This window comes from Corvus brachyrhynchos, unplaced genomic scaffold (assembly GCF_000691975.1).
Source record: "Corvus brachyrhynchos isolate BGI_N302 unplaced genomic scaffold, ASM69197v1 scaffold4, whole genome shotgun sequence".
NCBI lineage: Eukaryota > Metazoa > Chordata > Aves > Passeriformes > Corvidae > Corvus > Corvus brachyrhynchos.
In genome coordinates, this window is record NW_008237878.1 from 496,614 (window position 1) to 509,064 (window position 12,451).

General features: G+C 40.3%; 1 protein-coding gene across 2 annotated transcripts in view; it reads left to right on the top strand.

Moving 5' to 3' along the window:
* The first annotated feature begins 4,470 nt into the window (after positions 1-4,470).
* The window catches only part of DCAF1 (DDB1 and CUL4 associated factor 1), a 43,978-nt gene continuing 35,997 nt past the window's right edge, over positions 4,471-12,451 (top strand). For both annotated transcript variants that reach the window (XR_001861382.1, XM_008632147.2), the window contains exons 1-4: positions 4,471-4,625; positions 9,244-9,320; positions 9,577-9,650; positions 10,598-10,711. Coding sequence is in view for 1 of the 2 variants with exons in the window: in XM_008632147.2 (XP_008630369.1) it covers positions 4,516-4,625; positions 9,244-9,320; positions 9,577-9,650; positions 10,598-10,711 (375 nt within the window). In the remaining variant the exon portion in view is untranslated. The remainder of the gene's footprint in view (positions 4,626-9,243; positions 9,321-9,576; positions 9,651-10,597; positions 10,712-12,451) is intronic.

A 12,451-nucleotide genomic window follows, 5' to 3' on the forward strand; every position in this document is an offset into this window, starting at 1 on the left:
TTGAAACGGAGCGGTTTTTTTTTTTTTTTTACCCCTTATTTTGTAGACAGCAGAAGTTTGTTCCTGTTTTTTGGGCTTCTCCTGCCAGATCAGAACGTAGTTACAAGTTTGTTTTGTAAAAGGAGAAATTCCTGGAGACTGAATAACCTTGTGGTTTTCTCTGTCCTTAAAATGCCTTAATTAAAAAGAACAAAAACAAAACAAAAAGCTACCCAAAAAAACCACCGAGTTTTTAAATAAATACTTAAAAGCAACATTAGGGATGTGTTCAATATAACAGCCTATTTGGAGCTCTGTTAAACCGGGAAGTTGAACAAATGAAGGCTTCCCTCAGTGTAGGACACCATACCACGTTTTTGTGCTCCAGAGATTGTGAGGCTTTTGTTCCTTGGTCGTATATTATTTCCACAAGTGAACTTCGGTGTTGACAGTTTGTGGTACTTTAACTTCCACGTGGTTATTTCAGGCTCAACAGGTTTAGACAAATAGCTGTCAGGTGCCTCATCTCTTTAAAGGATATTTGTGAGGAGAGGGAGAATTTTATTTTTTTCCTAAAGTAAGGAATTTTTTTGTATTTAAGCATAAGTATGAAAGAACCTACAGATGTACTGCTCAGCTTTGCTGGGCATTTAACTAGATTCCAACTTGCTAGTGGTGTTACATTAGTCTTCTCCTCTACTTTGTGTCCTCAGGCATACTTAGAATCATGTTTGGGAGCAGTGTAAAACTTGACTATTTAAGTTGGCCCAAAGTGCAGTTATTAGAATTTGAGTTGCCCCTGTGAATGTGGAATTACAAATCCTCTTGTAATTTTTGTCTGTTAATCTAATGTGTACATTAATTTAAATGTGCAATCCTCCTACAAAGTTGATTGAAATTGTGGTTTTCAGGAGATTTTTTTTTTTTTTGCTTGAGGTATGATTTTTGGTTTTATTATGTGGATCTTTCATTTTCCATTTAAATTGCTAAGTTAGGCCTTTTGCCTTCATTTCCCAAATAACCAAACTGTTGGTCTTCAGATTTTACAAGTATATTTATATTCACTAAGAGGTTTCATGCTTTAAAATGTTTATCTGTGGAAAGTCAGTGTGTCCAGAACCTCCTAATCTTTTCCCTGAGCACAGCATCAGTAAGGGAATGACCTGTAGTGGTGTTGCAGTTAATGTGAGGCTCCAATGCGTTGATGGACAGAAGGGTGGAGCTGAACTGCTCCAACTGTTCCAGGCACTGAATCAAGGTTTGTGGTCAGAGGTCACTAGAATTTTATTTCCTCGATGTTCAGAGGTGTCTCACTAAGGTGACTCAAGCACTAAAGTGTCCGAGGTTTCAAAAACATGTGAGTACCTTGAGGAATCTGTGTCCCAATACTCTTTGGGTTTCCCTTTGCTGTCAAATTCTTACATCTAAGCTCAGAAGAGTAAAATGCCCATGAAATCTTTGCTGTGATACAAGAATACCCAGGTAGTGTTTAATATTAAAGCAATATCATGTGCACCAACCACGGTGTGCTGAAACAGGCACATGTGGGTTTTCAGTGGCAGTGGCCACCATGGTAGTTAACTCTGCAAATATTTGTCTTTCAAAGTCAAATCCTTTGAGTAAGTGCTTTATGTTTTGTTGATACGAGTTCTATTGGTTGTAAATATATTTTGGTAATAGTGCTGTTTGGGAAAAAAAATCCCATTCCATATCTTATTAGATGTTCAAACTGAAATCTGTAGTGTGCCATGATTTTTGAAACTTATTAAGAGAAAAAAAGTTACACCCCCCTGCCCCCCTGGGAATTTAAATCTGATTGGTTCTGCTGGTTCTTGGAGAGCAGTTTAGGATGGAATTTGTTTGGCAACTTGTCCAAGGGAGGTAGTGAAAGAGCTGTTCTCCCAGGTTTCCTCTCCATTAGGCCAGGTGTGTTGCTGACAGTTGCAGGTTAGTTTGTATCATTTATGTTCTTGTCTTCTCTGCAGAGCTCTTCACTTTGGTTTAAGATGGAATTCTTGAAAAAGTGAGCACAGTAGGAATTTCTGTGGTGCCATCTAAAATAGCTGTATTTGTTTGAATAGACTGGGAGGGATAAGCCTGTAGAAGAGATGAGATGCCTTGGCGAGACATTCACTGTCGTTGCAGTGTCCCGATAGAAAGGGTGGCATTTCTATGTTACAACTTCATTTCAGGGAAACAGCTCTCTCTCAGCACCAGTTATTTAGATCAATAATGTACTTTTTTGAGGCAATACTCCAGGTTTTCCGGATAGCTGGGATTTTTCCGTTTTTGCTTGGTTTTGGTATAGCACAGGGTGTCCCAGAGGGATTGTGAGCAGTTCCTGTGGCCTTCCTGACTGGAACTTTGTTGACCTGTTGCAGGTATTGCTGGACCTTTCCTATTTTCCAGCAGGAACAGTGTAAGGGTTGTTAGAGGAAGTAAATGGTTCTCCAGATTGCAGGAGAGCCTGCACAGGCCTTGTACAAGCTCTGAGGTCACAGGGCCCTTTTTTCTGTATCCCTTGAGTACAGAATGAAGGTGGGGATGTCTGAAATGGTTGAACGTGGATTCTGTTACAGCACTTGTGTTCTGAAATCCAGAGTGGATTTGTCTGAATGTTTTTCTGTGATATTTAAAAGCTCTGAAGTGCTGCTGGCAAGTGGTGTTCAGTTAATGAAAAAGGAAATGGAGCTTTATGAGCTTGGAGTAGTTTTTCTTTTTGAAGGTGTTTTGGGAGTGTGTGTGTGTGTACAATCTCATTATGTTTTTGCCTGCATCTAGGTAGTGTTTCTTCCTAAGCAATTTATGCATTTGCATTGAATTTCCTGATGTAGTTCTGAGATGAATGAATGAATAATGAATGCCCTAGATAAAATCATAATTACTTGTGATTTAGAAAACTTCATTTTTCTTCATGCTTAGGTAGTTTTTTGTTAGCATATGCCCACTTCATACAGTACTTGCCAAAATGGTGTTCTTGGAGTCACAGGTTTTTTATCTTTTTGTAGTCTTTGGGGGATGACTTTTGTGCAGTTTCTGCCAGTTTAATCTTCAGCCAGTGATCTTAACTTCATCCTTCCCATTTAACTAACCAGTCACAGTACATTAAATTCAGAAGCACCTATGAGACCAGAGGTAGAACTGTAGGATTGTTCATCCATTCCCTGAGTGAGGAAAAGTTTTAAACCAGTTGGAGGTGTCCACCACACAGTTAAATTATGATGATGTTTTTCAGAGACAACTTGGGTTATAAATGCATATGTAATCTATGCTATGGCTGCCTTTAGAGTCTGTCATTTGACTGACTCCTGAGCATGTATTTCAGGAGTTGATGTATATGTCACTGTCTTAAATGCTTCTGTATTTAACCATGGTTTGAAAACTTCTTTCTCTGGGTCAGTTATGACAAATGGGTATTTAATCTCCTGGTAGATGGATATTGGCTGTGTTATGGCTAATGAAATGCTGAAAATCTTTGTTTTTGGATGTGAAGAAATCTGTTTTGCTTTGTGTACCTCCCTCACCTCCAATACAAAGTCAATTTATAAATTAGGTTTGGGTATTCCTTTCTCCAGAAGTTACAACTCTTCACAGCAATCACAGTCTGTCAGATTGGAAACTAGGGGCACAGCAGTATTTTGAGATAGATTTTGTTCTGGTTTAGGCTGTTAATATTTCTCATAGGTTTTTATCAGATTGACAAAAGCTGACACCTGGAAATTTAAAGGCTTAAACAGAACCTACAGTGATAGTTCTCTTCATTAAATGGTACTTCAACAAGTCACTCAGTACTGTAGGAGTTCCTCACTTTTGAGGATGGGAAGATAAATCTTCTGTCAGCTGCTGTCATGCAAGTAAAGGCTGATAGATCTGAAGTAATTGCTCCAGTGCTCCCTCCTGTGATCATCCTTCCTTCCTACTGGAGCTACTGGCTGTTCTTGGAACCCCTGAACCAAGTGGTGCCTGTCTCTTTCCCAGCCACGGCTGTCCTGGGGCTGCTCCCACTGCCTGCAGTGCTGGGGCTGCTGCCTCTGCTCCTCGGCACTCTGTACCCGAGGAGTTTGTTGGCACTGCCACTGCTGGCTGCAGGGCATTAAACTGGGATAACAACACTGATCAGAGTCTTGCTGCCCTGGCTGGGTTGGTTCTTGAGTAAATCACCACAAAGGGTAACTCAGGTCTGTTAATGGAGTTGAGGTAGAGCTTTTAAAAGGCTCAGCAGTGAACACAGCTGTGGTGAGCTGTACATTCCAACCAGCCTGGTCAGGGCTAGGGAGCACCAGTCAGGACGTGTGTTCAGAGGTGCACGTGTTCTTTAGTCTGCAGGCAGAGGACCAGAAAGAAACTTTCACCTTTGAAAGCACTGTTCTGTCACTTTATCTTCTCACTCCTTGTTGCTGAGTATTATTTGCCTCTTTCAAATGACTTGTAATATTTGATTTAGAGTATTTCAATGAATATAGTGAAAGAGTGGGATTTCTTGCTCATTTTTATGCCCTTTTTTTCCTGGTTGTTACCTCATCCTTAGGCTAAGCCATGACTTCAGGATCTGGGCATGTGGACTCCAAGGCTGAGCTCACTACTTTGCTTGAGCAATGGGAGAAAGAACATGGCAGTGGGCAAGACATGGTCCCTATTCTCACCAGGTAAGATTTATTAAGCAAATTCATAAAGCTGAATATCTGAAGTTACATGACCACAGCTTTTACCATGTTTTTTCTTGAGGTATTTACATTCCTGATAACCTGTAATTAATTTTCTTGGTCTGGAAATCGAACTGTTAGTGTGGTATTTAAATACAAACTTTTAGTAAGAAATTTATATCACAAAGACATCTTACACAAACTGTCTCTAAAGCATGAATTTAATTCTCTGAAGTAATAGAAGTCAGGAGCATTAAATGCTTGACATCACTTTGGTATCTTCACCTGAAGCTTGTAAAACATTCATCAAGATGGGAAGCAAGGTGTGAGGGGTTTGAGATTGCAGTGACATTGATCAGATTAAATGAAAGGATGAGGGTAGGATGAGTAGGAGGAACTATATTGAGAAGATATTATTGAAGCTCATAGGGCATGTTTAAAGTGAAGTTTTAAAACCTGACTGATTTCTTTTTTAAGCTGTGTGATGATTGACTGGCATTGTATTGTGAGAAAGATATTCCCTGGACCAATAAGTTCTTTGGAGTGGTGTAGGTAACACCATTAATTATAAGACAATATCTAATACAAGAGAAAGATATGAATTATCAGTTGCATTTGTGGTTTCCCAAGCCAGGCTTCATTTGGGTAGACTGACATTGCTCCTGCTTTAAGAGATTTGCAGAAATTCCCCCAATTCCTCACAGCTCTGCTGGCAGACCCATGGCCTGCCTCGTGCGTGCAGGACTCAACTGCTCTGCAGTTCAGGAGCAATCCAGGTGTCTCTTCTGCCTTGTTGGGTCAGACAAGTCAGTGCACGGAGCTGGAGCTGGCACTGGGTGGAAGTAACAGGAATCTGGTGGAGCTTCTTTGCTTAGGTCTGTGCTGTGCCTCACCCACTGGGCGCAACTTTTTGCTGTTCTTACTGCATTTTAAAAATAGCAGCACAGAAGAGGGAGATAAGCAACAGAAAGCCAACCCTAAACACTTGAAAATTAGTGGGTCTCTTGAAAATCATGAGACGGGTGTTGGGATATCTTTGTGTATTGTTGAAGGAAACATATGAGCTATTTCAACTCTTTTTCTTGTAGGCATAACCAGAAATTTACTGTATTCTAAGAAATTTAAAGACATTTGAATGGAACATGTATTTTCTTGTGCTTATAGCAGTCTGGCACTTCTTGGTCCCGCTCAGTTCCTGGAGCTGCTTACATTATTTATGCCCAGACAGGTCTGATAACTGTTGATTCTCAAGGTTTCTGTGCAGCAGGCAGAGTGGTTATGAATGGTGAAGGCTTGGGTATTTTTGCTTTAGTGGAGATAGTACAGATTTATTTAAGGTAGGTAGCAAGGGGATCTACTGGCTTTGGCAGAAATTGGATTTATAGTGCTTTAGTTATCAAAGAAAGATGTGTTTCTGTTTGCAGGAGAGAGTTTTAGCTATTTAGATATTTGGAATTTGCTGGTAGAGATGCTCCCCAGGAATCCTCACCAACTGGAGCTTGCATTGGCCAATGACCTGAGGCAGAGCAATGCCCTTGCATATTGCTCTAGTCTTAGGGCAGAGGGAGCTGTGGCCATACTTGTTGGTGAGGGATATTTCTCTGCTTCCTTCTGCCTTATGAGCTAAATGGAAGAAAACTTCCCTGTGTGGATGAGGATCTGTTAAATGTCATGCTGAGGCAGCACAGGTGAGAGTGCAGTAACAGGACAAGGACAGCAACAGTAACAGCACCAGTTACAGACCACAGCTGAATTGTCACTTCCAAAAAGCTGGTTTTCCGGATTTATAAACACTTGAGTGTTAGAAGGTATGAACTGAAGAAATTGCTTGGAAAGCCTGTTAGTAAACAACAAATATTTACTATACATGGTTTTAAAAATACTGTAAATTGAAATGATCCTGCAATAAGTGTTACTTCATAGCCTGGATGGAAGTCATGTTCAACCAATCAGGCAAATCCTGGGAGTCAGATCCTTCATTGCATTCCAGGAGCCCCTTTCATCAAGGGAATAAATCAGCAGTTTGCCATCATAACTTCATCTCCACAAACCAACCGTATTGTGGTGTGGGATCCTAGAGCATGTTACGCTGTTGCAATCTGCTGTAAAGGCTCAAGTTAGTCATTAATGCCAAGTGATGACACAGAGCAGGATTAGGATGGCTTTGTTATGCCATCTAGATTGCTGGGAGCCTTGCAAAGCTGACATACTTTTCTGTACACCCCTGTCCCTTCCTTCCCCACTCCCTGAGTGAGCTCAGTTTGTGGCAAGTGAAAATGAGGATCTGACTAACTTTGCAAAGACAATTGTAAAGAGAAAAAAAATTAGTAAAAGTAAATGGCTCCGTGTAAATCCTACATCTTGTCTGCAAACTTGGAAGTGGCTGCAGAACCAGTATAATGCCAAGTGAACGAAGGAAATCTTGAAACCTGAATAAAAGTTCTGTGGTTTTGTGAATTGTGTTTTGTTACAGCCCTGTGTACCAAGTGCCTATGTTAGAAGGCAGGAATGAGCTTTGGTAGTTATTTGACTCTCCTGTTTCTTCAACTGAGAATAGACAAAGCTGCTGATCTAGATAGATTCATCCAAGCTAAGTCACAAACCACCTTTGTATGTGTTAGTTAAAAGAAGGGTATTGTAAGCAAGCTTGATTTTTCTTTTTTTTTTCCTTTTTGAAAATCAATTTCAAAGAGGCAGTGCTTTGTTTTTTTTTTTTTTGTATTTTAATCAAACAATTGTGAATAATTGTCTCAAAACCCTCCATAATTAGTGATTCACGTTCGTCTTTCATTGAGCTTGTGATAATGTTGTTGTCCCTGAAAGCACTGGGAGCTGGCTCGCTGTTTGGCTGCCTACCCAGACAGGATGCACTGGCCAGAGTGTTGTGCTCACTTTCCATGCTGCTTGTCTGTCCTTTCTGGCACGTCACCAAAATGCTAATTATCACCTCAAAAGACCTGACAAGGCGAGGGTGCTGCTTCCCAGCTCTCCATTTGTCTGAGTTTTCTGTCAGCAGACACCCCTCAAGCTATTAGTTCTCATGGAAAAAAATGAGGAGCTGGCAGTGGAGTATTTAAGTAACTTGCTTTTGCCAGAATTTCTTGAGAGCTCAAGCTGTGCCACCTATTATTAACAAGGGACACAATTTGCATCCCTTCACAATCAGGCTTATAAAAGTAAATATTGGAACCCCACAGGATCAACAGTTTGTTGAAAGATAATTGTCAGATCAAAGGCAAGCAGGAAAGTTCTCTGCTCATTCCCAATGAGCTAATTTGCTCTTCTTAGAATCTGGCAGGCATCGTCCTCTGTCACACTGGCAAGTCCGGGTAGTTCACAGAGGCAGGACTAAGTGCATTTTTGCCTCTAATCATGCCTGGGAACACTGGGATATTTTCTGGAAAGTAACAGGAACAGAGTAGAAGTCAGCAGTGTTCTGTAAGGGAAATCCTCTGTGAAAGACAAATATTTTTCCAGGGATTTCTGCAGCCTTCCAGCAGTTTTCCCTCCCCTATGATAAACTCTGCCTAGATAACTACTCTAAGGTATTAAGATGTTGTTTTAAAATGCTGTGCTGCACATAAGTGCTGCCTTCCACTCTGGACCTCCATAGAGGGGAAGGAACCCTGCTTTGTACCAAGGAAATGAGATTTAATTTGTTAATGTTTTTTCAATTTAATTGAGTGCTCTTTATTTCACCTCAAACTGCATATATTTCTCCTGTAACACTACATGGAGAAGGACAGTGGATGACTATAGAATTGTTTATTGCTTGACCATGGGATAGTTTTTCCTCTTCTTGATTTTGGATAAATAAAAATAATAATTAATTCTCTTACTGCTCATTCTAAACAAATTAGAGCATAGGATTTCTTGTGTCTACTGAGGCTGCTTCTCAGCTTAAGGGAAGGCATAGCTCCAAAACAGCTCAATTTTGTTTTTCTGATAGAGAGGAGCATTTAATGTATTTTGGAGGTCTATGTACAGGGAGCTGGCTGAGTTTCTCCTTGTCTTATCTGTGGTGGTAGTTGACACGTGGTAGAAAGTTGGTGATAATTGAGTAGAGGTTACACAGCACTTAATAGAAGTATTTAATATTTATTAAATGCTTATATTTAATTATACAACATGGTTGAAATTTAATGTGCAAAATAACAAAAGACTGTGAGGCAGTTTGAACAGCTGCCCCTGCACAGACTGAACAGGGAGAAGAATTAAGTCACCTGTTCAGGACTTGCTCTGCTGCAAAAGAAAGATACTGTGGTGGTGAGAGGTACTACTCAAGCCCTATAATTACTCTAGTTGTCTACACTGTGTGTTGTAGAACACCACAAGGAGTCTAACATGAGTAAATAAAAGGTGTTGGCCCTTCAGAGTGTCATGTTTGTGCATCTCTGGGGTGTTGCTATGGGTTCAGTGAATTTTGGAGCTAAAAATGAGATGATAGTAGAGGCCAGTCTTTTCTCTCCCTCCTGTTGTGGACAGGCAGAAATCCTCTGGTGGCACTGAACACTGGGTGAAAGCTGATGGGCTGGTTTGGAGTGCTCTGACAGATCTGTGAGTGTGAGGAGCTGTGCTCCATGAGTGTGGATTCCGCTCACTTTGTGTTGTCCCTCTGCAGAATGTCCGAGCTGATTGAGAAGGAGACTGAAGAGTACCGCAAAGGGGACCCGGACCCGTTTGATGACCGACACCCAGGTAAGGTGTCCTGAGTGGTTTTGGCAGCACCAGCTGTGTCCCAGTGCCTAACCTGGTAGCTCATATTCAAAAATAAAGAGCTTTTAGCCTGAATGTGCTGGCTGCTCATCAAGGTCTGACACTGCTTTTGCACTGGGAAGCTGTGCTCTGTAGTGCTGACTCTAGAGCATCCCAGAGTCAATTTGAAGGTACCACTTCAACAGTAATGTTGGCATCTTGAGGTAGGAAGATAAGTGTTTTCCTGTTTGTCCCACAGGTCGGGCAGACCCAGAGTGCATGCTTGGTCACTTACTGAGGATACTCTTCAAGAATGATGATTTCATGAATGCGGTAGGTTTGCTCTGAGAACTTTCTCTGTCAATTCCTCACACCACCTTATTGCTTTTATTTCCTCTGTGCTGGTTGACCCTGGTACTTGTTTAATTTTAATTTTAGTGGTGTCAGAATTCTCTTTTCCATAACAGTGGTTTTTAAGATGGGTTAAGAGCAACTCATTTGCCACTGTAAAAGTGACTCAAGTAAGGGGCTATTGGAATGTGTGTAGCAACAATTGAATTAGTTGTTGTCAAGGTTTATTGGTCTCTTTAAAGAAAATGTAGCTCCTCTACTACAAGTCCAAAAGCATAATTTCTTTCTGTAATGGAAATGAATACCACTAATTCCAGTGCCTTGTTTTTGAATGCTTGGAACTTCTGGGCTGCCTGTAGGAGCAGAAGAGTGTGTCAGCTCTAGAAGACTCAGGCAGAGAATCAGGAGGCAAGAGTCTGCCTTTCCACTTGCATTGCTAACCTCTAACATGACTTAATAGCTAGAATTTTGTTACCTTTGTATCCCTGCAAACACCTGTATCAGTACAGTATTGCTGGAAGGATTCTGACAGATTGCTTGCATGTCTCTCTCTGTCTTAAACTGCAAGTGATAAGTAAATACAGGTACAATTAAAAATGTCCAATTTCTTATGGTCATTTTTTTAGTTATCTTTTCATGTTTGCACTGTTACTGTTACAGTTTTTTGAGACATTTGTCTTTACCAATCAGTTAAAGATAGATATTTAGTCAGCAAACAGCAAGTCAGAGACTCTCTGCTTTTCTGAGAAGTAATTTCAACTTCTGAGGCACTGAGGGAGCAGGCTAAAGTCTGGCCATGTTGAGATCCAGGGCTTAGACTGGCATTCCTTACTTTATTGTTTTGCTGCTGTGGGAGCTGTAAGGTTTTCACTGCTCTGGGTTTGGTCAGAGTTGAATTTCAAACCAGTGCTGTTCCTGATCTTCTCCAGCTAGTGAATGCTTATGTGATGACAAGCAGAGAACCTCCACTAAACACTGCTGCCTGCAGACTTCTTCTGGACATCATGCCGGGACTGGAAACAGCTGTTGTCTTTCAGGAAAAGGTATCACCTGTACTAAAGCTTGGGTTTTAAACTTGCTTTGTTTTGTACTCCAACAAGACTTCCCAAAGGAGAAACCAGTAAAAAGCCATATTGAAATCTTGTCTCTGAGAGCCCATCTGTTCAGTCTTACTAATGGTTTGGGGCTTTTGCTCTTGGCTTGTTCAGTTAATCAAATCTTGGGTATTTCATAGCTTTTTAAAGTGTGAAGACTGATTCAAACAGAGGAGCTGGAACTTAATGTAATGTTTTGGGAAATGTTATAATTTGAATTGTTACTTTATAGGCCTGTGAATGGAGCAGGCTGTATAGAACATGGAGGACTTGCCCAGTAATCCTCAGCTCCAGCAGAGCGATAGCTTTACCTAGAGCTAAGTGATAAGCAAGTCGTACTTTAACTAAGCAGTCTAAAATCCACATGCTTTGTGGGGCTTATCTGGAACTGTGATGGACAGCTGAATCAGGCTTCTGTATGTTTACAAGTGAGTTGTTCTGAAGGAGTGCACACAGAGTGGAAAGTGAGGACAAAGTGAATTTCACTCAAGGCACAGTTTCCTCATCTGTAAGACTTGATGTTTTTCTCAAGTTTGGAAATGAGGTAGTCCTTTATATAAAAGTTCTAAATTAATTTCTCTACTATTGGAAATATGCATATGAATTCTAAAGCATGATTTAAAAAAAAGAATAATGTGCTCCCTTTGTAGAAGATTTAATTTAATTTGAGCTCTTTGTGGTCTGTCCCAAAGCTGCGGCTGGGAAGCATTGATCAAAAAAAAATGTAAAACGAAAACAATAGTTCCCCATTTGAGCAGAATATGACTATTTCCAGAGGCCAAAGTTCTCTGTAAATTGAAATGAAGTTGAGTTTTGCACATAAGGACTTTTTTCCTCTTGACTGGAGAATATCTAGAGCTCTGTTCGAGCACTTAGGGCTCCTGTACATAGGAGGCTTTTGGAAGGTGCTGTTCCTGTCACAAAGAGGCCCTCTAGCGACCAAGGGATTTCTCATCTCATCAGTTAGAATTTTTTTTCATTGCATAAGAGCATTGAAATAGTAATGCAATTGTCTTTAAATATATAACAGGCAACTCTAAAGATCTGTAAGCTGGGAGTTCCCATTTAAATGTGTCTATTCATTATTACTTTTCATTGATCTCTTATTGTATTGTAGAATTCAAATTATGTGCAAGATTTGTCATGATAATGATGGGTGGTTGCTGATTTTTCCAAATCCAGTGGCAGTTTAGGGAAAACAAATTGATCTTTCATTCTAAACCATTGTCTTTGCAATTGACTGTTTTAAATTTAGCCACATTCCGTTCTACTTGATGTAAGTTCAACACAGCTTCTTTGAAGTTTGCTAAATTGCTGGAGACTTTTATTAGTGAAACTGACTGGAGCTTTGGGGTAGTTTGTTTGGACTAATTCATACCTGTAGTGTTTTGCTGCTTCCTAGGAAGTACCTTAACTGCCCCCTTTTTGCAGGTGTACAAATCCAAATATCTAATGCTTGGGCATAGTTTCATGCAGCTTAAAGTTTTGGATTTTTTTTTTTTTTTTTTTTTTTTTCTCATACTGTGATGGTTACCATTAAGGACTTCACCAGGTATTTTTATTCATTACATGCTTGGTAGGAAATACAGCCTGGTCATTACTAGAGATAAGAGAGAATTCGTCCCAACAGGTGCTTTCACTGGGACTGAGAAGTTACAGATAAAATGTAACTGTTGGAACTGGGTTCTT